This window comes from Pipistrellus kuhlii, unplaced genomic scaffold, assembly GCF_014108245.1.
Source record: "Pipistrellus kuhlii isolate mPipKuh1 unplaced genomic scaffold, mPipKuh1.p scaffold_m20_p_2, whole genome shotgun sequence".
Taxonomy (NCBI): Eukaryota; Metazoa; Chordata; class Mammalia; order Chiroptera; family Vespertilionidae; genus Pipistrellus; species Pipistrellus kuhlii.
The window spans coordinates 86,656,804-86,683,375 of NW_023425515.1; the positions used below are offsets into that span (position 1 = coordinate 86,656,804).

Sequence of the window (26,572 nt, forward strand, 5' to 3'; positions counted from 1 at the left end):
CACAGTTTAATAGAATATTATTGGCAGCATAAACCTTTACAAAATAATCTGATGATGGAGTTATAGTATTTAATGTTTCTTTATCTTTGATTAAGATGTTTGATATCTAAATAATCTACATAACATTATCAACATTTATAGTGGTTTTTTTTTAAACCCTCTTTATACATATAGTTACCTAATCCTATCATCTAGTAAAAAAAAAAAAAAATGTAAGGTCATTGAAAAGTATTTTATAATTTTATAGCTGTCATCCACTGTAGCTCTGTCATCTATTCATTGAAGAGATTTTAAGATTCATTTCTAATTTTCTTAAATTATTCATGATTATACTTAAAATGCTAACAAAATATACTCATTTGTGGATAGTATGAACCAGGCATCCAAATATTAACGTGTTCTTTATTTTATTTTAAAAGAAAAATCATTGTTAAGTCAATCTTATTACTTTTTCTATTTCGTTTCTGTTTCTTTATTTTTATTTATTCCATGTTTTCTTTTTTTTTTCATTTTAGTTGTGTCTGGTAAGTTGACATTTTATTGGCCATCTTCTAATCATCGTGTCACTGTGACTGGAACTTCTCTTCCCCTTTCCATCCATACCCTTCCATGTCCTTCAACCAATCAGCCTCCATGTTTCACTTGTCATTGGCCACAAAGACAGACTGCACAGAATAAAGTCTGCAGGAAGTATGGGTAACTGACAAAGAGTAAAGGTAATGGGTTGCTAACTTTATGTCTTATTAAATGATGTGTGATCAGAGTCCTTTTATTTTTTCTCTCCTGAGTGATAAAATACATGATAGACGGCATCTTGGTTGAATTAATGTTTCAATTTATATCTCATGAGATAAACCAAAATAGATGCCCAGAAAACAATTTGGACATTTTTTTGTTCAAAACATGTTAATGTATTCATGTTTGTCTATCTGAAATTTTATAACTGTGTTCAATAATAGTCATTAAAAGTCTTATTGGTGAATAACTTTTCAGTTCAAGCTGTTTGCACTCATTTTCATATCTATGTGTCAAATTGACTACATTTTGTGCAAGGAATAACTGTATGATGTGTCCAAAATTTATTAGAGTTTGCTTTGATAAACATTTGTCCTCATATAAATAGTCCTTAGGTTTCTAATTACTGTCATAGTTAGTACATTGGGGAAGGTCCACTCACTCTTTAAGGGGATACAGGCATGCCATTTTTGGAGAATTTTGTATGCATATGCTGAGTGTTATGCCAGGAAATATCTCCCTATTTTTTCTTTCAGTTAAAAAGCTGCACAAGTTTTATAAAGTTTAAAAAGCTGCATAAGTTTTATAAAGGTGTCACTTCATATTAATACACATATGTATTGTTCAATAATAGTGATACAATAATAGGCTATTTAAAAAAAACACAGCTTTCTCTAATACAATTTTATATACAAAAATATAGATGATTAAAACTTAAACATAAAAAATAAAGACAGGATGAGAATGGAGTTGAATGTTTATATACAATATTATGTATTACATAATCTACATAATATAATATAATTGATAGAATAACAATGACATCTAACCAGATTTAAAAGATTTAACAAAATGTGAAGCTATATCTACAACATATCTGAGAAGTAGATAAAATCTTAATCTATAAATAGTTCTTAGAAATAAAAAGATAAGCATAGGACACACTCTACAACACATAGGATCTCAACAACAAGGAATATGAAAATAAGTGCTTAATGAAATTGATGTAAAAGTGCTAATTAATAAGAGATTCCAAGTTCAGTTTGGCTGAGATGTTAATGCTCGGTGTCTGTGAGGTTTTTGAGGAAAGTACCCATCAGAGAAAGTGTGAGTTTAAATAATTTTGAATATGATTAAGAAGGATGTTAATATCACCACAGTTTTTAATAGTAAAAATTGAAAATAATCCAAATAAAAAACTAATGGATTGGGTATATCATTTAAGGTAATTTGTACATAGATTATTAAATAGTCATTAAAATGAATTGCATGTGAATACAATATGGCCAAATTTGCATAGTTGAATTATAGATTATTTTACTTCTTTTCTTTGTCTAATTTCTTAAATTTTCAACACTAACTGTATATAACATTAGTACCATGATTTTTGATTTTTTATTATAGCAAGTTTAAATGTTATAGCCTTGAAAATATTTTAATATTTTATTATAAACATCAAGTAGATACATATTATGAATGGCCTTCTTAATCTAAATGGATAGCTGTTTAAGGTGGATTCATAGGTGTATTTAATTCATTTAAATTATTTTTAGAGATACATTTACCTCTGATGCTTACCATACAGGGGTTGGCAAAAGTAGGTTTAGAGTTGAATGGAAATAATGCAATAATTAATAAATAATAATATAAGATTAAACTGTTTCATGCATTAACTGTAAACCTATTCTTGCTAACCCCTGTACATTTTTTGTTTTATTTCTAAGACATATCTTGTGGCTGATGTCACTGTTGTTGTTGGCTCAAAATGTACCTATAAAACATAATAAATTCATTTCCAGTCGAATATCCTGTGTGGAAGGATTGCTACAGGATAAAAGTAGTTAGCATAGGGTTTGCATCCCTTGTTCCCAAGTAGGTCTTTGAGGTTGGAGGCGAGCTGGCATTTTATGAAAGAAAAGTGAATTCTGGCACACGTTATTAGACATGCTTCTGAGAACAGGAAAAAGACCACCCTAAGTTTTTACTTGTCTAAGTGGTTAAAATATTTATATTTTTCTACCCAAATTCCCTGCATGTTGGAAAGTTATATTCTCCCATTCACTTAATTAATCATTTGGTGTTTTTTATTGAAACAAATTAAAGTCTCTTCTGGCTTTCGTTTATTATCCAGTCAGTCCTTTCAGTTTTTCCTCTGATATCTACATCAGTCAATCACTCCAACCCTTAACGAAGGAATTCAATGCTCCTGTACGAATGTGTATGGAGGAAAATCCCCAAGCGATGATGTCCATGCTTATTATACCTGGATAATGACAGTGTTCGTTAAATTCATGAGTAAACCATTCAATTACAATCAGAGTTTTAAAAAATTATAAGCTAGAACTTGAGTGTTACCAAATTGAACCTAAGCTATATCTTCTAACTTTGTATTTTCTTTCCTATAAGTTATAAAACATTTGAAGGCATTTGACCTGGTTTTTTGGTGTCCTGTAATTTTCTAACCAAATGGTATAATTTCTACTAAACCTCAATTAAAAATAAAAAGAGAGTATAGAAGAAATTATGAGATGTAATTGCTTTCTTCAGTTTTGCCATCCTGTTATCTTCAGCTAAGTTCTTTTACATATTCCTTTTTTCTGAAGTTATATTAATTAATATATATATGTACTTATAAAATTTATACATGGAATATATTATAAACATTTGTGTCTGTATCTTAGATTAATTAACCAGAAATATTTAGCTAGAGAAAAATACCCTTTCAAATCTGCACCTTCATTAACAAATAAATAATGTTCTTGGGAGCAGAGTGGAAGCATTTGTAGAAATAATCTGAATATCATTTTTATAGAGGTAATTTAAGTGACTGATGTAAGTAACTAAAGGAACTTCTAAGGAAAATGTTAGAAACAATGAAACAGTCTTAAAAAGTGGATTAGAAGAACCCTAACCTATATAAACTGTTAAATGCCTGGCTTGAAACATTCCCTTCAATTTGAACTGAGAGGAGAAGAGAATAATTAGGTGTTTCAGACAGTTGATAAGAAATGAATGTGAAAAGTGTAAACAGAAGGTAGAAAGACTTACATTCAGTGCACATTCTTCCAAGCATAGAGCACAGTCCAAACAAGCATTCCCCACCCCCCACAGGAGTGACTCCATCAGCACACCTAATGTTTTCAGCTGCCATTGGTCTCCATGTAACTGAGACAATTTTCTGACAGTCTATTTACCGCTGGATGAAGTGGCCATTTAAGTCTGTATAAATCAAACAGTTTGGACAAAGCTGGCAGTATTTATAGTGTCAAGATGAGCAGATGTTTCAAATTTGCCCTCATTTCCATATATATTCTGTTTGAATATGCCCTTGCCTATGTAAATGAAGGAGGCATTGGACTCTAGTATTGCTTTAAATGCATTTCTATTCAAGTAATTGGACTAAGGGTCTTAAAGGGTTATAATTTGCATGGTAGCATTTCAGGAGCTTTTGAGTTAAAGTAATCTTAGGACCTGCCTACATCAGGAGGTTCTTGTGTGTATAATTACAGTCCATTCACCTTGAAGCAGCTCTAAATGAGAAAAGATAGTTATTCAATCAAATTTCAGGATTAGTTAGAATGAATGTAAGGGCTCAAATTGTAGCTCAAGAACTCTTTTTCATATGAAGGTTAATCTTGGAAGGTCAGGTAATAAAACACACACACACACACCAACACCTCTTCACAAAACAACTCTATTTCATTCTATAAATATACAATTAAGCATCCATTGAATTAAGGATGGAAATTTGCACATTACGTACTACAGTACTTAACAAGTTGTATAAGATAATGACAGCAGTTGGGATGTCAGCAATTTCTCAATTGAGACAATAACTTCATGCTTTTAATCCAGTGTAATTTGTTTCATCTTCCTTAGAACCTCCACATTTTGTTGTGAAGCCCCGGGACCAGGTTGTGGCCTTGGGGCGAACTGTAACTTTCCAGTGTGAAGCAACCGGAAATCCTCAACCAGCTATTTTTTGGAGGAGAGAAGGGAGTCAGGTATGCGTTTGGTCTATTATTTCAATAAGCAAAAATAGGTGCCAGGCATATATATGTATAAATATGTGTATGTATACATACATACACACACATATATATATATATATATATATATATATATACACACACACACGTATGTATGTATATATAACATTATTTATTCATGTAGCTGTCACTTTAAGAAATTGTGAAATATCAGTGTCATAGAAATTTTTGCATTGAGAGAGAAGACAAAATTTTCTTCATTGTTTTAATTCTCAAAGCAATTTTCCTGCCTGATACACAGGGTGGTATATAGAATAGTAATTGTTTTATTATATAAAATTTACTTTTATTTACAATTCAGCAACATTAAAAATGTTCTTCTTAACATAATTAGTTATAATTTCTGTTATGCAAATACCTATAATTATATGTTAAATATTTATACACATTTAAAACAGTGATGACAATTATTTAATGCAATATCTCTGAAAGCACCAGCAATTAGAAATGTCTTATTCACTTCTTTTATATATCAATTAAAATTTAATCAAACAGTATGGAATTTTCTTTAACATAGATATCATGCATGTTAAATATAGCTCAGTATATTCTAATTCTTAAAAAACTCCTATGTGATCAGCACTTACTATCAAATCATACTATCTAAACATTTTATAAATCATAATTTTCTCTGTACCCTGAAACTATGATATAGAGATGTATGTCCTTACAGACTCTAAGTTAACTATTGGACTTCAGTATAATGAAAAGGAAATTTTGAAACAATTTTACTTTTTAAATAATAGGAAACTTTAAAATAAAATAGCTTTTAAAGTGTAACTCTTTTATTCTTATCTCTTAATAACTTGCTTTATTCAATAAAGGGACATTTTCCCCTTTTGTTTCTGATACTTGTAAAAAAAAGGGGGGGGGTTCTCACTCATTTTTAATGCATATACATATTCCTAACCTCTTTCATTTTTTGCTTAAATCACTCATGGGTGTGTTGTTTCATGGTCTTGCTTATACTGTGCTAAATAACATAAAAGTAGTTTCCTCACTGTACTCAGTCATCTTCTGTAGGCAGTAACAGCAAGTTTACCATTGTTTGTCCTGTGGTAAGCAAATATTAACTTGATTATGGTAAGTAGGACATCATTCCAGTTCTAGTAACTTGGTTGATTCTAACACATTCCATTATGCCTCAAAAGACTAAGTTTGCTGACAGAAAAGAAAAAACAAAGTATTTTAGTACAACAGGAAGAACTGGAAGTATATTATATAAGAAAATTTGTGTAGCAATACTAATAAATCTACTAGTTCCTTCTAGAACTTCTACTAGAAGTTCTTAATAAAGTAACATTTAAGCAATTCATTTAATTATGTAAATAAACTATTCCTTAAGATATTTAAACTTTACATCAAACTTCAAGATAATTTTAATTTGATTTTGTTTGGTTTAATGATACAATTAACTTTTTTTTATTGATTTTTTTGAGAGAGGAAGGGGGAGGGTGGGAGAGAGAAAAACAATAATGAGGAAGTGAAAAAAACATGAATTGGCTGCCTCACATATTCCCCCTCCTGGGGACTGAACCTGCAGCTCGGGCAGGTGCCCTGGCTGAGAATCACACCAACAGCCCTTTGGTGTATGGGATGACACTCACCCCACTGAGCCACACCAGCCAGGGCAATATATCTTATTTTTAAGAAAATTTTTATTGGAGATATATCATGGAGTAGTAGTTAAGTCTCTATGAGTTGATGTATATTAAAAGGCAACTAAACTTTGAAAAAGAAGTAACTTTCTTTTGTTAGAAGAAACGTTGATATATTTTATTTCATGAATGAAACAATAACAAGATATGTAATTTTGCATAAAATAGACACTTCCTCTGACAAACATTACATTTCAACTCATAGTAAAAATTTGTACTACAAAAATAACATCACATTTTGTCTCTAATTTGTGTTTACAATAACTTTACAGAAATAAAGTGCCATTATGAATTCTTATATTCATTATGTGGTCACCTTTTAGCAAGATAAAAAAGAAATTATTAACAATTTTATAGAGGCTATTGAACTTTTATAATGGAAAGCTAGCAGAGATATTTGCTATGGTACTAACATGATGTTCTTGAACTGTCAGAATTATGCTTAAATTTTCATTTTGTTTATATAATTAAAAAATATGTTTATAATCCTAATAGTCATATATATATGAAATAGCTTTTGACTCTGCCTTGGTTGAATATGTAAAACTTTTAACTCTAATGATACCTAATATCCTTTTATATCTAGTATTGTTGGAAACTAATAATTATAAAAGCATATATCAATATTTAGAATTTTTGATAATCCTTTTTAAGATTAGATAATTAAACTCTATATATTTGTGTGTATATGGATGTGCACATCTATATATGTGAGCATGGGATAAAAGAATATTTAGCTTACTTGTGTGTGTGTGGATTTTATGTTTGTGTGTTTATCTATTTATAAATATATATATGCAAATTATTGGAGCACAGCAATTAATCTATGGTTATTTTCCCCCCCTCCTCAAATTGTGGGTTCTAGAATCTACTGTTTTCATATCAGCCACCACAGTCATCCAGCCGTTTTTCAGTCTCCCAGACTGGTGACCTCACTATTACTAATGTCCAGCGATCTGATGTTGGTTATTATATCTGCCAGACTTTAAATGTTGCCGGAAGTATCATCACAAAAGCATATTTGGAAGTTACCGATGGTAAAGTAGAGCATTTATTTCAAAATGTCCACGTTTCACTTAGGGTCTAATGGGAATGCCAGTAAAAGTATTTATTTTCAACTTTGTATCCTTACATCAATGTTTGTATAAAGCTAAAGAGGATGATAATACAATGATTAAGTCTTAAATTATCCTTAATATAAATTTCTAGCACTCTCAGATTCATAAAAGCATGGCAGCTATGCCAAGAAAAAATTGTACTGAATAGCTATACATAGGAATGTTGCCAAGTTTTGGAAAAAATATATAATTTTTAAAATCTCTTTTAATCCATCCTTTCACTTTCCTCCAAGTTTAGGAGATAAGTGAATTATTGTAAAATTGAACTCACAACTTATGATAATGAACATTTTTTCTTAAATTATGTGATTTTTGTCCTGTTTATTAACTTCCCTAAACATGATCAATTAATGGCAAATACATTATAAAGACACAGTGATGGAGGTAATCTCCAAACCATTAGGTGGATAATCCTCCTATATTATAAAAGGCTAATATGCAAATTGTCCCCTTGACTGGGAATTCCACTAGGAATTCGACCAGGGGCGGTGCCATCCTGCCAACTGCCCACAGCCTCTCCTTCTGGCTGGCCCCACCCCTCTAGTAATAGTAATAACTTGAAAAAAAGTGTATACAAGTAAGTATATAAAAATATATGTATTCTAGAGGCCCAGTGCATAAAAATTTGTGCACTCAGGGGGGGTCCCTCAGTCCAGCCTGAGCCCTCTCTCAGTCCGGGAGCCCTCAGGGGATGTCCAACTGATAGCTTAGGCCCACTCCCTGCAGGCTGGCCTCCCTCTGCAGGAGGCAACCGGGCAGGTGATCAGGGGATGGCTGACCAGCTTGGCCCCCCAATCCCCGATTGTCCCTTTGCCACCATTGGTCACCGCTCCCTCCCGACCACTATCCCCTCCCTTCTGCCCACTGGCACGCTGACCTGGTGCCTCCTGCTCGCTGGCCCCACCCCCCGCCGAAAGGTTGTTCTGCCATTTGGTCGATTTGCATATTACGCTTTTATTATGTAGGATGTACATATGTACTTTTGTTGGTGTGTAGTATTCCATTGCATATATAGCTCACATTTTATTTCTGTATTTTTCTATTGATGGATTGTTTTCAGTTTAGGGCTTTTATTAATAATGCTAACAATACCTGTGCAGTTCTGTTAGTGGGCATGTGAACTCAATTCTCTTAGTTTGCCTTTGGTGAATTCATGTAGTCATTTCTCTACTTTTACTCTTTTTCATAGTATATGTATTATAAATATTTCTTCCTATTAATTCTTTAAATGATGATTTCAGTGCTTAAGTAACAAATTTTAATAAGGACCAATGTATTATTTTTTATTTTGTACTTGTTGCTTTTACTTTCTTGTCCTATCTTGAGTCCATGAGAATGTTCTCCTAAGTTTTTTTTTTTTTCTGGATGTTTTATTCTCTGTACTTTTGAAATTTAATATTTAATCCATCTTAAATTAATTTGTGTGTATAGTATAAAATAAGGGGAAAATTCATTTCCCCTATATAGATATTAACTGTTCCAATATCATTTTTTGAAAAGACTGTCCTTTCCCCACTGAATCCCAGTGGGTTCTTAATCATAATTCAATTGAACAGTAATGTGTGGCCTACTTCTGTTCTCTCTATTCTGTTCCGTTGGTCACTTTATGACCATATATATGGTCTTAATAAATGTAGCTTTATATTATGTTTTACAAACTGGTAGTGTAAGTCTCCAACTTTGTTTTCTTGTTTTGGGTTGGCTATTAGAGGTCCTCTGCATTTTCCCATAAGCTTTAAAAACAACTTTTTACTTTCTCTCCATCTACACACACATATCCTGAACAAACAAACAAATCTGAATTTTAAGTAATTTTCATTCCATTTAAATCATGGAACAACTTAAAGGAAATTAACATTTTAATAATCTGAGTCTTTTAAATTAGGGAACTGGTGGATTCAATTTAGATAGATTTTAAATTTCTCACAATATTTTATATTTTAAGATGGACATCTTACACATATTTTGGCAGATTTATATCTATGATTTTTATAACTTTTTATAAGATTGCAGATATAGATATTAAATTTCATTATGTTATTGTTTAAAGTAAAATGTACAGTTGACTTTGTATATTTAGTCTATATCCAGCAACTTTACTAAATCCACTCATTTTTTCTAATTGTTTATAGGTAGATTATTTTGAAATGTCTATGAGCAAAATATGTCAACTATCAAGAAAATCAATTTTACTTCTTTCCAATATTTATATATTGTATACCTTTTATTTCTTTTATTTGTTGGGCATGGTGTGTGACCATCAATATAATTAGTAAAATTGGTGATAATAAATATATTCTTTTAATCCTAACTTCAAAGGGAAAAGTATTTATTATTTTATCCATAAGTAGTTAGAATTTTATAAATATCCTGAAATTAAAAAAGATTCTGAAATAATTTTAATACATTAATTTTATTATTTTGTTTCCCAGTACACTCAGGATAAAGTTTATATTCCTTAATATGATTTACAATTCATAATCTCACCTTTATAGGCTTATCTATAGATACTGTGTTGCTCACATACCCCAGTTTTATTATATTTGCTGAGTTTTTCCTTTGTTTTAACATTTATGTGCATGCTGTTTATACTGACATGAAATTTCAATTCCGTCAAAAAGGGTACAATGCCCTCACTGCTGCTATTTATCTATCTACCTACCTACCTACCTACCTACCTACCTATCTATCATCTATCACCACATTCTGTACTTTCTCTATTTATTTTCCTATAATCTTCATTAGACACTAAGTTCCTTGAGAGCAGGGCCCATGTTTACCTAATTAAGTTAAATATGTCCTGTAACCTCCAAAGTATGACACATGATAGATTTTGAGTAGATATTTTTTGCATGAATGGAAGAAGCAAATAAAAAAGAAATGAACACCTAGCTATTGGTTAAGTCAGACTCAAAATTAGGATTGTGTCATTTAAAATATAAACTCCTACCACTGTCTATGATACATATAACATACTAGTGATCTGGTGTGTAGATTCGTGCACATTGAAAGGAAATTAATTAGAAAGTAGTCAAATGGGCAGGACTGTGAGAGATGGGCTAGACACGCCCAGGAGCCAACCTTCAATGGTCCCTCCCAGGCTTCTTGCGGAGTGAACGGGGTCCCTCCGGCAGGTGGAGTCCCTCGAACTGGCCTGTAGGGATCCGGCCAAAACCGGATCTCCAAAATCCTCTGCGGGGTCCCAGAATGCGAGAGGACACTGCAAGGTTGCTGTCATACAGGGTGTGGATTGCCAACGCAAGTGTGCAGTAAAACAGATTTGGGGCAAATAGTGCCCCAGTAACAACAGAACCCATGTCTGAAGTTGGAATCCTATGGCCCTGTGAGAAATTGGGCTCCCTTTTGACTGGTTTTGGGGTGCGTCACCTGAGAACCGCTGCTGCCACATCAGTGCAGCTTGGTAGCTCCTGCATTGTCTGTCTGTCTCCTGGTGGACAGTGCATGTCATAGCAACCAGTCGAACACTTAACACAATAGCTTTTTATATAGAGACACTAGAGGCCTGGTGCATGAAATTCATATATGGGTGGGGAGTCCCCTCAGACTCATCCTCTCCAATCCAGGACCCCTCAGGGGATGTCCGACTGCTGGTTTAGGCCCAATCCCTCTCATAGTCCTATACCACTGACTCCTAATTGCTCACCTGTCTGCCTGCCTGGTTGCCCCTAAGTGCCCCTACCCCTCTGCTGGCCTGGTCGCCTCTCCCTGCCCCCGCTGCCAGCCTGGACACCTCCAACTGCCCCTCCACTGGCCTAGTTGCCCCTCACTGCTCCCTCTGCCAGCCTGGTCACCCCCAAGTGTCCCCCCCCACCCCCCCGCCCGGCATGGTAAACACTAACCTCCCTCCCGTGCCAGCCTGGTTGCCCCACGCAGCCTGCTGTTTGGTCAACCAGTTGTTTCAGTCATCACGGTCACTTCCTTTTTATGTATATAGTTGTATTGGCTCAAATAAGGTAGAATAACCTAAAAAGTTATTTTTTAAATTTCTTACATTAAGAACAGATATTAAATAATGATTGTGAAGACCATGCAATGAATTTGACAAAGATCAATATAATCAATATGCAGAAAAAAATAGAACATAAAATTCCACATACATTTATAATTTCAACTCTAAAAGCAACTTGTATACATGAAAAGAGGCCCCCCTCAGAAAAACAAAAACCTATGGTAACATAGCTTTAAGTATCTCTCATTAGTCTCATAATTAATAATTTGAAATCAAAGCTTCCTATGTGCCATCTGGCATGGCATTATCATGAATTCTTATATTAGTGAAAATAGATCAGAGATAGCAACTTTTGCTGAACTAAGGCAAAAACAAAACTAAATTTGCAGATTTGTGATTTATCCCTAGTAAGAATTCATTCACTCCTGCCATTCCTGTTTCACCTTATAATCCCTGGAAAGATATAAGATGATTTTGTGTTTGCCATAGTAAAATTGTACTTTTAGTTTTGTTTTCTTTATTTTGGAGTTCATTGATTCTGTACAAACCTATGGATTCATTCTTCATATGTAAGCTATAACTACCTCGAGTGTTGACAATATCAGTATTTATATTTTACCAAGTCAAATCAAGAGCATAGGCTAGTAGAATACTTTCTGAATACTATTTAACTTGGCTTTTTAAATTTTTTTATTTACTGTTTACAAAACACAAAGGCAACAGCAGAGTAAAACATAAGGCGTAAAAAATGGAGTAGCCACTCCTCTTGTAATGTTGCTTTCTGTGTACTTGTGACCCACTGCAAGTACCATTTGACTCAGGAAAATAGAAATTCATGTCACCAATTTAATTAAAATATTTCTTCTCTTTATTACTAGAATGTAAGAAAATATATTTGGTATTAAATTATGTAAGTAATTTAAAATCTTCTGCATTTAACACTCAAAAGTTATTAATATACAGTGGGAAGTGGGTTAACTTTAATTTTAACAAGTGAGATTTGCCAATTAATATTTAATTTGGACAAATCACTTGCACTTTGAAAGTTTCAGGTCCCCAATTCCTAAATGGCATAATTTTTTACAGCCTAAATTATGGATTTGTGAGATATGTTTGCAAACTGAGTAATTGTGACATACTATAACTGATATTTTTTTAGGGTATAAATGTGAACTTTTCATATTTAAACCAGTCAGTGTTTGCTTGGTATTTTGTATTATTGTCCACTTAAAATATTTTATAGATATATTTATATGTATTGACATTGTCTTCATGATCATAATTTTGAGGTGAGAAAATATTAACCCAATGATATGCCCTAATTTTTTAGGGTCTTTAAATCTTTCATTGAATGTGGAGAAAAGATAGGTAAACTTTTATAAACTCTGCTGTGACCAGGTTACACCACCTGTCATGCTGCTTATGCCAACACTGTTGCCACTCTACTGATAACAAAAAGTTGCAGTTATTCAGTGCTTCCTTTGTGCTGTGCACAAGGCTAAGGACTTCTCACATGTCAACAAGTTCAAATGTGAAACCATCTTATTTTACAGATGAGGAAAAGGAGGCTGAGAAAAGGTATGCCCACATCATACAGATAACAAGCAACAGAACTGAGACTTAACACAACATTTTGCACTGTCTAAGTGGTAGCCACTTGCCATGTGAGGCTGTTTAAATTGGAATTTAAATTGCTTAAAATGAAATAAAATTACACACCCAGGACTTCAGTCACACTGGCCATACTCAGGTGTTCAGTAGCCCTTTGAAGTCTTGCTTCTGTATTGTATGGCAGAGATAGGCATTTTTTCATGTTACAGAGCTTCATCTTCTAACTCCAAAATCTATGCACTTCCTTACTTTGTTAAAAGTTATTTCTGTTCTTTTAAACTTTCAGCCTGATAATTCATTCTAATAATCTTAATGTAAAATATTAGAACCTTAATTTGAGGTTTACTAGTATCTCATGAATCCTAAGGTTAGTTTTGACTCATTAATGGACTAAGTTTCTTTGAGTAAATTTAAATATTTCATCAGTATTTTATTCTAATCTGTGTCATCACCAAAATGTTTCAATTTTTTTCTATCAAAAATGTGAAATTGCTTTATTAAACGCATTTAGCTCTGATTTGCATTTTTCCCCCCAGAAAATTTTAGTGGTAATGTGACAGTTCATATATGACGAGCTTTCTGCAATTATCAAAGCATTTTCACATCTACTATTCTATTTAAATCTTCATAGCTATCCTCTGAGATGGTTAGAACAAGTATTATTGCCCTCAAATATTATTATATTTACAGATTTTTTTGTTTGTTTGTTTAAAAGGAGGCTTTGAGAATTTAAGGAACTTGCCCAAAAGCATAGACAGATGGTAGAACTGATAATGGACCCTATTCCTCTTTTCTCCCTTTATTTTTGTAAACTGCTCAATGCAAACCAGGAAAAAATAAATGACACAGAAATAGCATCATTAAACTGTATTGGGATAAGGTAAGGAGGTGCGGATGCTAAATATGCAAATATCAAAGAACTGTAAAGATATGGGATATTGACTTAATCATTGGATTGTTTCTAAATTATCAGACTACCAAACATAAACTACTCTGTAACTGATTAATTCTAATCAGTGGTAAAGAAGTGCTCTGTTGCAAATTTAATTAATTCCTGGAAATAACATTCACTTATTCTTATAATCAATAGAACACATTTGGCAGAGTCTTATAAAAATCCAAATGCAATGAAACACATTCATTATTTTTTCATACTTATCAGGAGGGCCTCTGATTTGACTTTAGCCAATCTCAACAGATAAAGTAGAAAGATTAAATAATTCTAAACAAAGGAATTATTAGCTTATATTTTTCATCCATGGAATATCTGAAACACTCCTGCCAAATTTTAAACTCCAGCCTTCTAATCCACCACCACTGGTATTAATGAATTCCACACCAGTAACCAACAATGAAAGGGAATTGGAAGGATGGAGTAAAAATCCATAGTTGCTGGCTTCACTCCTTTGATTGCTTGTTTTTCTCAGTTTGAATGCACAAAACTAATAATCATTGCATGATAAATGAGGAACAAATTGAAGTATGACCCCAGCTTTTGAAAGTCTGGGGTTCAGAAAACTTGGAACATGACACATCCAGCTTTACAAATCATTGCATCCGAAATTTAGTAACTCTGGAAACGAGTTTCCGCTAATCAGGCAATTTTGTAAAATTGTCTTCTGTATATTTGTAACTTTTATAGTTTTTAAACTAATATTTAGAATTTTAAAGCTTATGCACAAATTTTATTAAGCAACTTTTAATTCTTATTATCTCAGGTAATATGTTTAGATTTTAAATAGGATAATACTTTCATTTATATATTATAAAAATGGCTCCCACTGTTTCCTTCTATACTATATTAAAACTGTTGAGATAATAGAATTGGCAAAAGTATTTTCCCATTCCTATAATCTCAATATGGAAATTTGATATTGCCAAGGACAGGACATCAACTTGAGTAATATTTTTGGATTAGCCTACCAACAATACAGTTGGGAAGTTTTCCAGTTTCTCTGATTTCATTAGGATTGGGAAATTTTTACCCACATGTTATTTTAACAGAAAGAATTCCAAGATGAAGGAAGCTCAACCATATTGACTTATAAATTATGAAAATCCAAATACTTTTTGAGTCTAAAACTGTCAAATATGCTGGTATGATACAATCATTTTTTTTTCTATGTGACACAAAACAATTATCAAATATCAAGTTGGCTTTGGTTCATTTATGAAAATTTCTCTCATAAGTTTTTTTTTGGGGGTAAATGTTTGTTCTGTTATTGTTTTTTTATTTTTTACATATTTTAAAGTTTTAAAAGTATAGCATTCCACTTCTCATTACTGTACATCTACTTCACTACCCACAATCCTTAGTTAGTCCCTGAACTCTTAAGTAGGACCCTTAACAATGTAGCAAACTCAGTCAGTTGGTCATTTGAAAGGAATACATTTTATCTCATTTTAATATTCTGAATCAGTGCATCATACAAATGCATTCTGAATAATGCATGTCTTCTACTTTAATTACTTGTTTAATTACTTGTTTCAAAGCCTAGAGCAACTGCTGTTGCTTCCATGATTAGAAAATTGCTTGCAGTTGCAGAAATATATTTTCTGTTGTTTCTTCCGGCAGTGATTGCAGACCGACCTCCCCCAGTCATTCGACAAGGTCCTGTGAATCAGACGGTAGCAGTGGATGGTACCTTAGCGCTCAGCTGTGTGGCCACAGGCAGTCCAGTGCCCACAATTCTGTGGAGAAAGGATGGGGTTCTTGTTTCAACCCAAGATTCTCGAATTAAACAGCTTGAGAATGGAGTTCTGCAGATCCGATATGCGAAGGTAACTTGAAATGACACCCTGGGTTTTCCATTTTGTTTCACTTTGTTTTTGCCTCTAGCAACTAGTGTTGAAGTCTCCAGTTTTAGAATTAATGAAATGCCAAACAACATATTAATATACTTTAAATTGGATGCTTTATTCTTTCAGACATTCCACTGTGTATATTTAAGATGATTTGACTCATAATTTAGCCCATGGCAAGTAATTTAAGGTTTTAGATGGAGGAGAAAAAAATATTTTTGAGACCTATTGAGGAAAATAAATGAGAATTTGTGGGAGAAAAATATTCTCTAAGTAGTATTGTGAAGTAGTCATTCATTCCATAAAGCCTTTTTTCAAAGATACTTTCCAGAACCATTTTGCATGCAACATACTTGAACAGTTCTCCTATTGTGAATATTTGGTTCAGCATTTTGCAATTACAGATTGCTGTATATGCAAACTGAAACAATAAAGCAATGCACACACTATAGAGTGCACATTTAAATCAGAATGCTAAATGGTGAAAAGCCCCCAGGTTTGTGGGAACAATTTAAGGATTTACTTTCCCAGGGCATCACATCCATACCTGTTCTTTCAGGGCTGTGTTGTTTTTGACTTTTCTTTTCTTTTTAGGTCAAGTTCAGACAAGCTTATGAGGCATATGAAAGATCAGCCTAGTCAGCAATAAACATAAATTTCAATTGCTTTATTGCCTACTATAGGTGGCTTCTTTGGAGTTTTAGATCTGCTTTAACAGTTCATTTTATGTGCTCCAAAAGAGAATATGTTATACTTTGTGGAAAATTCTGTATCTGTGTAATTGTAATCACCAGAGCAAGATGACAGCATTCTTGTTTTATCCAACATTACCTGAAGATGGGGCAATTACATTAAGCAGAGGCGTGGGGGCATCATGATGTTGAGGAATTTAAAGTTGGACATGTGAGCTGTATTCTAGCACTCAGTCTTCAGAAGTGAGAGAGAGTGATCATTCCAGCCAGGGTATAGCTTCACAGTTATTAAACTGCCTTGAATTACGGGTTTTTAAACTGTGGGAAAGGAGTAAATAAGAACAACTCATTTTATAGCCATCTTTTTCTCAAAAATACCTGTTTATCTCAGATATCAGTATAATTGTAACTGATAAAATATGAAATAAGAATAGTAATTGACTAAACTTCATCAGCCTCATTATGTGACGTACTAAATATCCATAATAATAAAAGTAATATGCTGATTAGACTGGACAGCCAAAGGCCTTTCTGGATGTCCTTCCAGACAACCTTCCAGATGAAGCCAGGGCTGCCACCGCTGCAAGGGCCAATCCCCTTGCATGAATTTCATGCGTTGAGCTTCTATCTAGTCTATAATAATGAAAGTGTAATATGTTAATTAGACTGGACATCCTTCCAGTTGTCCTTCCAGATGACCTTCTGGATGAAGCTGGGCTGTGAGGGAAGCCCGGATCCTGGTGCCAGAGGGAAGCCGTGCTGGTAGCCCTGGGAAGGAAAGCCTACTCTTGCACGAATTCTGTGATTGGGCCTCCAGTAAAAAGATATGATTTAGTAATCAAGATTAAACCTTTGAATTCTTTATTGTCACTAATACTGTAAAAAAATATTCAATTATTTTTATTATATAACCAAAATAACTATAAAATATATTATGTCTGCTATATTTTCCTTCACATTCAACAAAAATGTAATCAATTAAGAGGTAGTTTTTGGTTAGTGAATTTCAATGCAGTTATCCATATTCTTGGGCCATAGACAAACCGTATAATGGGTTTTCCAGCCCACTGAGCTCTTGATTGTTCCAAATATTTGTTTTCCATCTGTCTTCTCAGCTGGGTGACACTGGTCGCTACACCTGCATCGCAACCACCCCAAGTGGTGAAGCAACATGGAGTGCTTATATTGAAGTCCAAGGTAAATTAGATACTGTTTTACCTTAAAATAAAGCTTCAGATGCAGTTGTTTACTAATTGGTAAATAGATGAAGTGGATCCTGATGCCTGGGTGGGTGGATAGGTGATCTACATTTGTTTATGTACTTATCTGTGCAAGTGCAAACATCTTTTGTCTTTTTCCCCTTTGGTAGAATTCGGAGTTCCAGTTCAGCCTCCAAGACCCACCGACCCAAACTTAATCCCTAGTGCCCCCTCCAAACCTGAAGTTATAGATGTCAGTAGAAATACAGTAACTTTGTCATGGCAACCAAACTTGAATTCAGGTGCAACTCCAACATCTTATATTCTAGAAGCCTTCAGGTAGAGTGAAAATGATGTTTCTTAGTAGTCCTTTCTTGGGAGTTACCACTAAATATGTTAAGTTCTAACTCATGTCTCTCTCCTTAGCCATGCATCTGGTAGCAGTTGGCAGACGGTAGCAGAGAATGTGAAAACAGAAACTTTTGCCATTAAAGGACTCAAACCTAATGCAATTTACCTTTTCCTTGTGAGGGCAGCGAATGCATATGGAATTAGTGATCCCAGCCAGATATCAGATCCAGTGAAAACACAAGGTAAATGTTGATTTACTCAACCTGTGACACCTACTTTTCTTTAGATGTTATGATAATACAGGTACATCATTTGTACTACATGCTAGGACTGGGAATTTAAAAAAGTTCTGCTGTCCAAGTTGCCCAATTAACTTTCAATACACAAACACAATATCTGCAAACTATTATTTTCTGGACAAAGCACTTCAAAATAAAATTCATAACAGAAATGTTTCTGATCTTATAAAATTACAAATCTAATACTGTGTTCTAATACTGAATACAAAAATATTGTGTTCAATTCACAAAATTGAATAAAAAATGTTATATGTGAATATAAAATATTAATCTTATAATACTTATATTTAAAATTGAGTAAATTTTACAAGTGATCCTTTCTGCAAATCATGCAAATTTAAGAGATATTTGGAAATATGATTGACTGACTTTTTTTTTTGTATTTCCCTTTATTTTTAACATCACCATTTATCTCCTCTTTGCCCCCTCTACCTGCACCCCCACCAAAACCCCAATCACCACACTGCTGTCCATGTCCATGAAATTTTTTCTATTTTTTTAAAAATTTTGCTCAATCCCTTTACAGCCCCCTGAGAGTTATCTGCTTGCTCTCTATGACTCTGCCTCTGTTTTCTTTGTTGGTTTAGTTTGTTCATCAGATTCCACCTATGAGTGAAGTCATAAGGTACTTGTCTTTCTCTCTGACTTGCTTATTTCACTTAGCAACATGTTCTCAGGTACATCCATGTAGTTCCAAAAGGTAAAATTTTCTTCCTTTTTATGGTCAAGTAGCATTCCATTGTGTAAGTGTACCACAGCTTTCAGGACACATTGCTGCTTATTGTCTCCTATGAATAGAAATTATTTTTAGTTTTCAGTGCTCACATTATCTCCCAGTCCCCCTCTCACCTTATTATTTTAATACTTTAATAAGGATAAACTTATGTATTAATAAAAGAGGTGAATGTAAATCATTCTATACCTTTTTTGGAATTAATTATCGTTGCAATTAAAATATGGTTGCTTTTATATTAATAAAGAAGGGTACTTTTAGATTATAGTGACTAGAAATGCAAAATTCTTTTCTCAACTTACAGAGGAATTATAATGTCTCTATGTAACTTACTTACAGTGATAGAAACAAGCCATCCACAAAAGTACTGAAACACTTCAACTACTTTTTTTCCTGGTTTGGGAGAGGGTCTTCTCTTCTCCAGTGAATATAAACAATCTTTTTGGAAGGACTTTTTGTTTCAGAATTCACAGCGAAAGCAAACCAAGTTGTAGAACATGCCCACGTCGGTCTCTTGCTGTGTGAATTCAACACAACCAGATGCCTATATTTGCTATCATGAGTCACCTCAACAGGAGCTTTCATATTCTCAGAGCTGCCTAAAGGCATTTTGGGGTTTTCAGTGTTAGATGTGCATTTGTAAAGCATGAAAAAACTATGCAGCTATACAGTGAATTCCCAGTTCTAACGCCAGCGAAGTGATTAGTCTCTACCTAGCAGACTCCAAGAGGAGTTTTGATTGACAATGATATAAATAATTTTGTAATATTTATCTTTATTTGTAAGTGTATATATAGTTGCCATTTATCTGAATATGTTTTTTTAAAATGAGAATCAACATACCTTTGTACACAAATAGCTATATCAAGAAGAGGACTAGACATAGAACAAAAAAGCCATATAACTTTGAAATCAAAGAACTTTTAGTCTCAGCTCTTTAATCTACCAGCTACATGGCCCTTTGCAAGTTAGTCCTGATCTTCAGCTTCCTCTCCTATATAATGAGGCTAAAAATACCCACACCACAGGAATGAACAAGGATTAAATCCACGAATCAATGTTTGATTATTCAAGACTCAGATTTTTATTTTATTTTATGCCATTACACTTTGTAATTGGACTTGTATTTCTTTCACTGTATGGACTAAAAAGAAAATAAGTTCATAAAATTTACAAATATAAAAAATGATAAAGCTAGCAGTGTGCTGAATTAGAGAATCAGAGTTCAATATATGTTGGCAGACTTAAATGATGGGCCAGCATTAACAAGTGGAGCATATTTAAAAGTCTGGTGCTTGACTTTAGATTTTAAAAATTAGCTGTGGAAGGACAGGCTGAGGACTTGGGACTTAAAGGGAGTTCTTATGAGTATGTGAGAAGGTGGTGTGGGACAGGCCGACTTCAGTGTTTGAAGTCAATTAAAACATCTCTCCGAGCCAACTGAGTGATGTAGTAACCAAATGAATAAATGTAGTCTTAGCTGGCATTAGCAGAATTATGTCTGGATCAAGTAATCTCCCCTTTCAGTCTGAGCAGGTCAGATCTCGAATGGAGTAAGTGTTCCTTTCTGAGCACCACATGTTCAGGTGGACTTTTAAGAAGAGGAGGTTGTTGGTGGGTCTGCATGAAGGGTAAAAATCACATATTTGAAAAGAAATCCAAGCATCTTGGATTTAACCCTCAAAATTATAACATTAGAGAAGGCATGATGTCTTTTCATTACATTTAAAGAGATTATCATGTGTCAAGATAATATTATCAGGGCATGGTTTCCAGTTCAGGAGTGAGGTAGACCCTTGTCACAGTTGGAGTTACAGCCACATCATAGAACAATCAAAATGTCTTCCTAAAATCAAAATCTGACAATACAAGGAAGATGAGATGAATAGCTAGCAAATAGGGGTGGTGGTGGTCATTGCTGAGGGAAGGTAGTTGTTGCCATGTTTCTGCTATTCTTCATCTTCACATCCTGTCCACACAGTATTTCTGATCCTTATTTTTAAGGAATATGTACACAAACACTAGATGTACAGACTAGATATGGTATAGATAATAATAAACCTTAACTATACATAACGAAGTGGGCCTGAATACTCTCCCCTCAGAGAGTGTATGTTCCCATATTGGGGAAGGAGCTGGATAGAATCAGATTGGAGATTTCCTCCAACTGTAATTCTGAATAATGGAAAGGACCATTTACATTTTAATATATTTCTTCTAGGTGGCAGAGGAGAACAAGAACAATAATGGACCAATTTGTGAACTTCTCAATATTACCTAATTAGATAATATTTTCCTTTTTTTTTCTCTCTCTCTTTATTGGGAAACTTTCTAAAATAGTAATCTATACTGCTGTTGTCAAAATGGTTACCAGAGAATTTAGTCATTTCCAATAAGGTATTAATTGGCTAATTTATCTCAAACTAGAGAAATTAAGGATTGCAATTAAATCATAGTAGTTAAACCTTTTAAACGGGAGTATACACCTGTTTAAAGATACTTCCTATAAGGCAGAAGAATCCCTGAGGATGGAGCATACATATGGGAAAATATGTTCAGGTGCTAAAATAATGTGTCTTTCCCATACACTAAATCACTTTAACTCAACCAATGTTCAATGAGCACACTCTGTGTGTAGAGATCCCTGCACTCAAAGAAAGGGATCTCTACATGCCTTACCAAATGCAGTCCTCAGAAGAGGCTCATCAGTGTCACCTTAACATGTGAAGATATGTGAAGTCCCAAAATCTTCGCAGTGGTAGGTAGCTGTAAAGTTGTTGAGTTGGGGTGCAAGCCCAAGTCAGTCTTATTCCAAGTAATTTAGTCTTACCCTGGAAATTGGAGAGAACGGACATTACAGGAGCAAATGAGACAGCTGGGGATGAAATATGCCTGAGATAGAAAATTGACAACCAAGTACTTTCTATCTATAGGCTGTGATCAAAGGTAACCTCAGGACCAGTATTAGCCAAAGACATTCTAAGGTAGGATAAAGTATGAAAAACAAAAATCATCTGTTATTTTTCTAAATTTATAGTCCCAGTAAATTTGCTGCTAAGAACATAGGGGTACATATATTCATTCTGTCTGGTGTTTCCGGTCTCTTAGGATATATTCCTAAAAGTGGAATCACGGGGTCAAATAGGAGTTCCATTTTTAAATTTTTGAGGAAACTCTCTATTGTTTTCCACGGTGGGAAGGACCATTTATTCAGGGTATGAGTTACAGTATTGGACAGGGATTGGTCAGTCTTCTCTCCCATCTGTCTTCCCTGGACTCCATCAAAGATACTCACTAGCCTCATTTTCCATCCATGTTTTGCCATCTATACAGTAAGCTCTTTGAATGTATTTAATCATTCAGAAAACTAAAAATGTTGTGTCTGTTGTTTATGGATGACAGATAATCTAGAATATATGTGCTACATACAATATTCTCTGGAGAACTCTGGGATGCAAAACAACATTTTATTTTCTCCTCTTTTTCACCAGTGTTCTTTTTAACTATTATAAACTAAGCAAAACATCTGTATTTAGAACATCTCTATAGGAATGACTATTTTTATTTAATAATAATTTTATTAAGTTTAACAAAACCTTTCCTTCAAGCCATTTTGCTCAATTAAAATTTGACAAAGGAGGCAAGAGCATGCAATGGAGTAAGGAGAGTCTCTTCAATAAATGGTGTTGGAAAAAATAGGACATGTACATGCAAAAAAGAAAAAAGAAAAAAGAAACTAGACCACCAATTTAGACTATACATAAGAGTAAACTCAAAATGGATAAAAGTCTTAAATGTAAGATGTGAAATCATAAAAGCCTTTGGGGAAGCCATAGGCATCAAAATCTCAGGCATCTCACACAGCAATATGTATATGGGTATATCTCCAGGGCAAAGAAAACAAAAGAGAAAATAAATAAGTAGGACTACATCAAAATAAAAAATAAAAATGTCTGCACAGCAAAAGAAATCATCAACAAAATGACAAGAGAGCCTACTACATAGGAAAACATATTTGCCAATGATACGTCCAATAAGGGGTTAATTTCCAAAATATATAGGGAACTCATACAACTTACAAAAGAGAGACAAACAACCCAATTTAAAAATGGGCAAAGGACCTAGGTAGTCACTTCTCCAAAAACCACAGACCAAAGGTCAAGAGACATGAAAAAATTCTCAGTCCCTAATCAGCTAAGAGATGCAAATTAAACACACTGAGGTATCACCTCACACCTGTCACGTGGCTATAATCAACAAAGGACAAATGTTAGTGAGATGTGGAGAAAGGCAACCATAGTTCACTGCTGGTGGGAATGCAGACTCGTTCAGCCACTGTGGAAAACAGTATGGTGTTTTCTCAAAAAATTAAAAACGGAGTTCCCATTTGATCCAGTGATCCCACTGCTAGGAATATATCCCAAGAAACCTGAAACACCAATCAGAAAGAATATATGCATCACTATGTTCATAGCAGCACAATTACAATAGTTAAAATTTGGAAACAGCCCAAGTGCCCATCAGCAGATGAGTGGATAGAAAGACAGTGGTACATTTACACAATGGAATACTATGCAGCAATACAAAACAAGCAAACAAACAAAACTCTTACCATTTGCAACAGTATGATTGGACCTGGAGAGTATTATGTTTAGGGAAATAGCCAGGCAGAGAAATACAAATATATGATCTCACTCATATGTGGAATCTAATTAGCAAAATAGATCCAGAGACATAGAAGCATTGAACAGACTGTGTTACCTCAGAGGAAAGGCAAGAGAGGGTGCGTGGGTAGGAAGAGATTAGCCAAAGAACTTGTATCCATCTATGCATAACCCATGGACACTGACAATAGGGTGGTGAAGGCCTGGGGTGAGGGGAAGGAGATGGGCTAAAAGCTCAGTGGAGGAAAAAGGACATATATTAATACTTTCAACAATAAACATTAAAACATTCCTTTCTTGCTGGGAAAAATGCAGCATAAATGAACACTATTTTTTACTATGTTCTTGGTCTCCTTTCTAAAATGTTGGTGTACTTAAGGTTAAAAACTTGTTAAACCTTCTTTGCAGTGGCACTACAATTAAACCAAACCATCATCAGTTAAATATAAGTACCTTTTTTCATCAGATTTATGCTACTCTATTCTGTTCTATACTATTCTACTCTACCCTATCCTTTTCTGTCCTGACCTATCTTATCATCCTATCCTATCCTATCCTATCCTATCCTATCCTATCCTATCCTATCCTATCCTATCCTATCCTATCCTATCCTATCCTATCCTGTTTTACTGGTGGCTTCTGTATTCCTCCATCATAGCCACTAACTTAATCACCTAATTTGGGAGACATTCAGGTTCTTCTTATAAGATGTAAGGTGTCTAACTTCTTTTTTGTGCTTGCTTTTCACTTATTATCTCCATTCTTTACATTACTCATCATGGTGTTGCAATTTCAGGCTTTCTTTTTTGCATAATTAGGGTCACTATAGAAATTTATAACAAACTGAGTAGGGTTTGCACTAACTAGGCTGCTCAATTTCAGAGAAAACAAGCATTACCTGGTAAGAGGAGTTCTGAAATACTGCTGCTTGCCACTGTTATCTTTGTCTACCTGTATCCTCACCTACATCTACACCTACACCTACCATCTATCATCCATCATCTACATCTATCATCTATGCACCTCCTATCCTCCTAACAAAAAGGTCACTTTGTTCCTATTTTATTCTGTATCACAGGTTGGTTTCACAATCACAATGATTCTTTTTTTCTGAGAGTTGAAATGAATGAGAGAATTGTTTCACCGAGTTTTCACTCAAGTCATTGACATTGTGTAAGATCTGACACAGTATTCTTGTTTTTTTGCAGATGTTCCCCCAACAAGTCAGGGGGTGGATCACAAGCAGGTCCAGAGGGAACTGGGAGATGTAGTACTGCACCTCCACAACCCAACCATCCTCTCTTCCTCTTCAATCGAAGTTCACTGGACAGTGAGTTGTTGTTGTTGTTGTTGCAGTATTTGATCATGGTTTTAATATGCAGGTGACCTCTGGGAAATTATTATGTGGAAAAAAAATACAGCAGATAGTTAAATTACATACACACACACACACACACACACACACACACACACGTGTGTGCGCGCGCGTGCGCGCAATGTGCAATCCTAAGGTCCGTAATGATTGGCAGAAGGCTCAACTGAACATCAGTCCTGCAGTCAGTGCTGGCTTGCCGAGGGGGCTGTGGAACAGTCCTGGAGAGAGGCCTGGAGAGAGAGGCAGAGTCTGATTCACAGCCTCCATGGCAGCCGTTGATCAGCCATTGCTTCTCTTCACTAGCTATGGCTTCACTAGCAGCCACATCTCTGTTTCTCACCAGGCCTCCACAGGTACTGCCGATCAGCCCTGCCTCTCTGACCAGGCCCAGAGATAGGCCCGGGGACACTGACTGGCATAGAAACTGACCAATCAAAACCAAATCTGGGTGAAGGCTGGGCTGAGGGAACCCCCCTCCGCGCACAAATTTTCTGCACCAGTCCCCTAGTGTGTGGTGTGTGCGTGTGTGTGTTGCTCACTCCACCAATAACTTTATAATGTAATCTTTTTATGATGGTATCTGTAGACTGGCTTTAAAAAGAGAAAAGTTTATTTTTGTGTAGTATATTATCTATTATGCTGCAATAATGGACTTTATCAGTTTTAGAGGGAAGACACAAAGTATTAATCATGAAGATAAAACTTGTGATAGGATGATCACATTTTTAACTTACAAATAGTTCTACATTAATCATTAATTAGGCTTTAAAAATTAGAAAGTGGATAAACACATTTTCCTCATCCCCTGAACATTGAGAGACATCTTTCCGGATATTGTCACAGAAGTTCTTTGATGACTTACATTTCTGCATGAAGTATCAACATCAATACCTAATTTATATATTAAGGTGAAAAATGAAACACATTACAAAAGATAGTGATCTGTTTTTAGTTTTCTGCTTTGTGTAAATTTGAAAACCACAGAATGAAGTCCAATTTTCGTAGTTTTCTAATAAACCAACAGAAAGATATTAATGATTACATTTTTATTTGTCATTTTAATAGGTGGACCAACAGTCTCAGTATATTCAAGGATATAAAATTCTTTATCGGCCATCTGGAGCCAACCATGGAGAATCGGAGTGGCTAGTTTTTGAAGTGAGAACACCAACCAAAAATAGCGTGGTTATCCCTGATCTCAAAAAGGGAGTCAACTATGAAATCAAAGCTCGTCCTTTTTTTAATGAATTTCAAGGAGCAGACAGTGAAATTAAATTTGCTAAAACCCTGGAAGAAGGTAAGTATAATGAAGTGTG

At 34.4% G+C, this 26,572-nt stretch overlaps 1 protein-coding gene across 8 annotated transcripts in view; it reads left to right on the top strand.

The window, feature by feature from the left end:
* The window catches only part of ROBO1 (roundabout guidance receptor 1), a 997,335-nt gene that overhangs the window by 904,552 nt on the left and 66,211 nt on the right, over positions 1–26,572 (top strand). For 6 of the 8 annotated variants that reach the window (XM_036444218.2, XM_045584064.1, XM_045584063.1 and 3 more), the window contains 9 exons: positions 516–524; positions 4,615–4,739; positions 7,308–7,479; positions 15,717–15,922; positions 17,751–17,832; positions 18,005–18,173; positions 18,261–18,427; positions 25,090–25,211; positions 26,322–26,553. In XM_036444218.2, the coding sequence (XP_036300111.1) occupies positions 516–524; positions 4,615–4,739; positions 7,308–7,479; positions 15,717–15,922; positions 17,751–17,832; positions 18,005–18,173; positions 18,261–18,427; positions 25,090–25,211; positions 26,322–26,553 (1,284 nt within the window). The remainder of the gene's footprint in view (positions 1–515; positions 525–4,614; positions 4,740–7,307; positions 7,480–15,716; positions 15,923–17,750; positions 17,833–18,004; positions 18,174–18,260; positions 18,428–25,089; positions 25,212–26,321; positions 26,554–26,572) is intronic. The other 2 variants (XM_036444219.2, XM_036444220.2) reach the window with 1 other exon arrangement.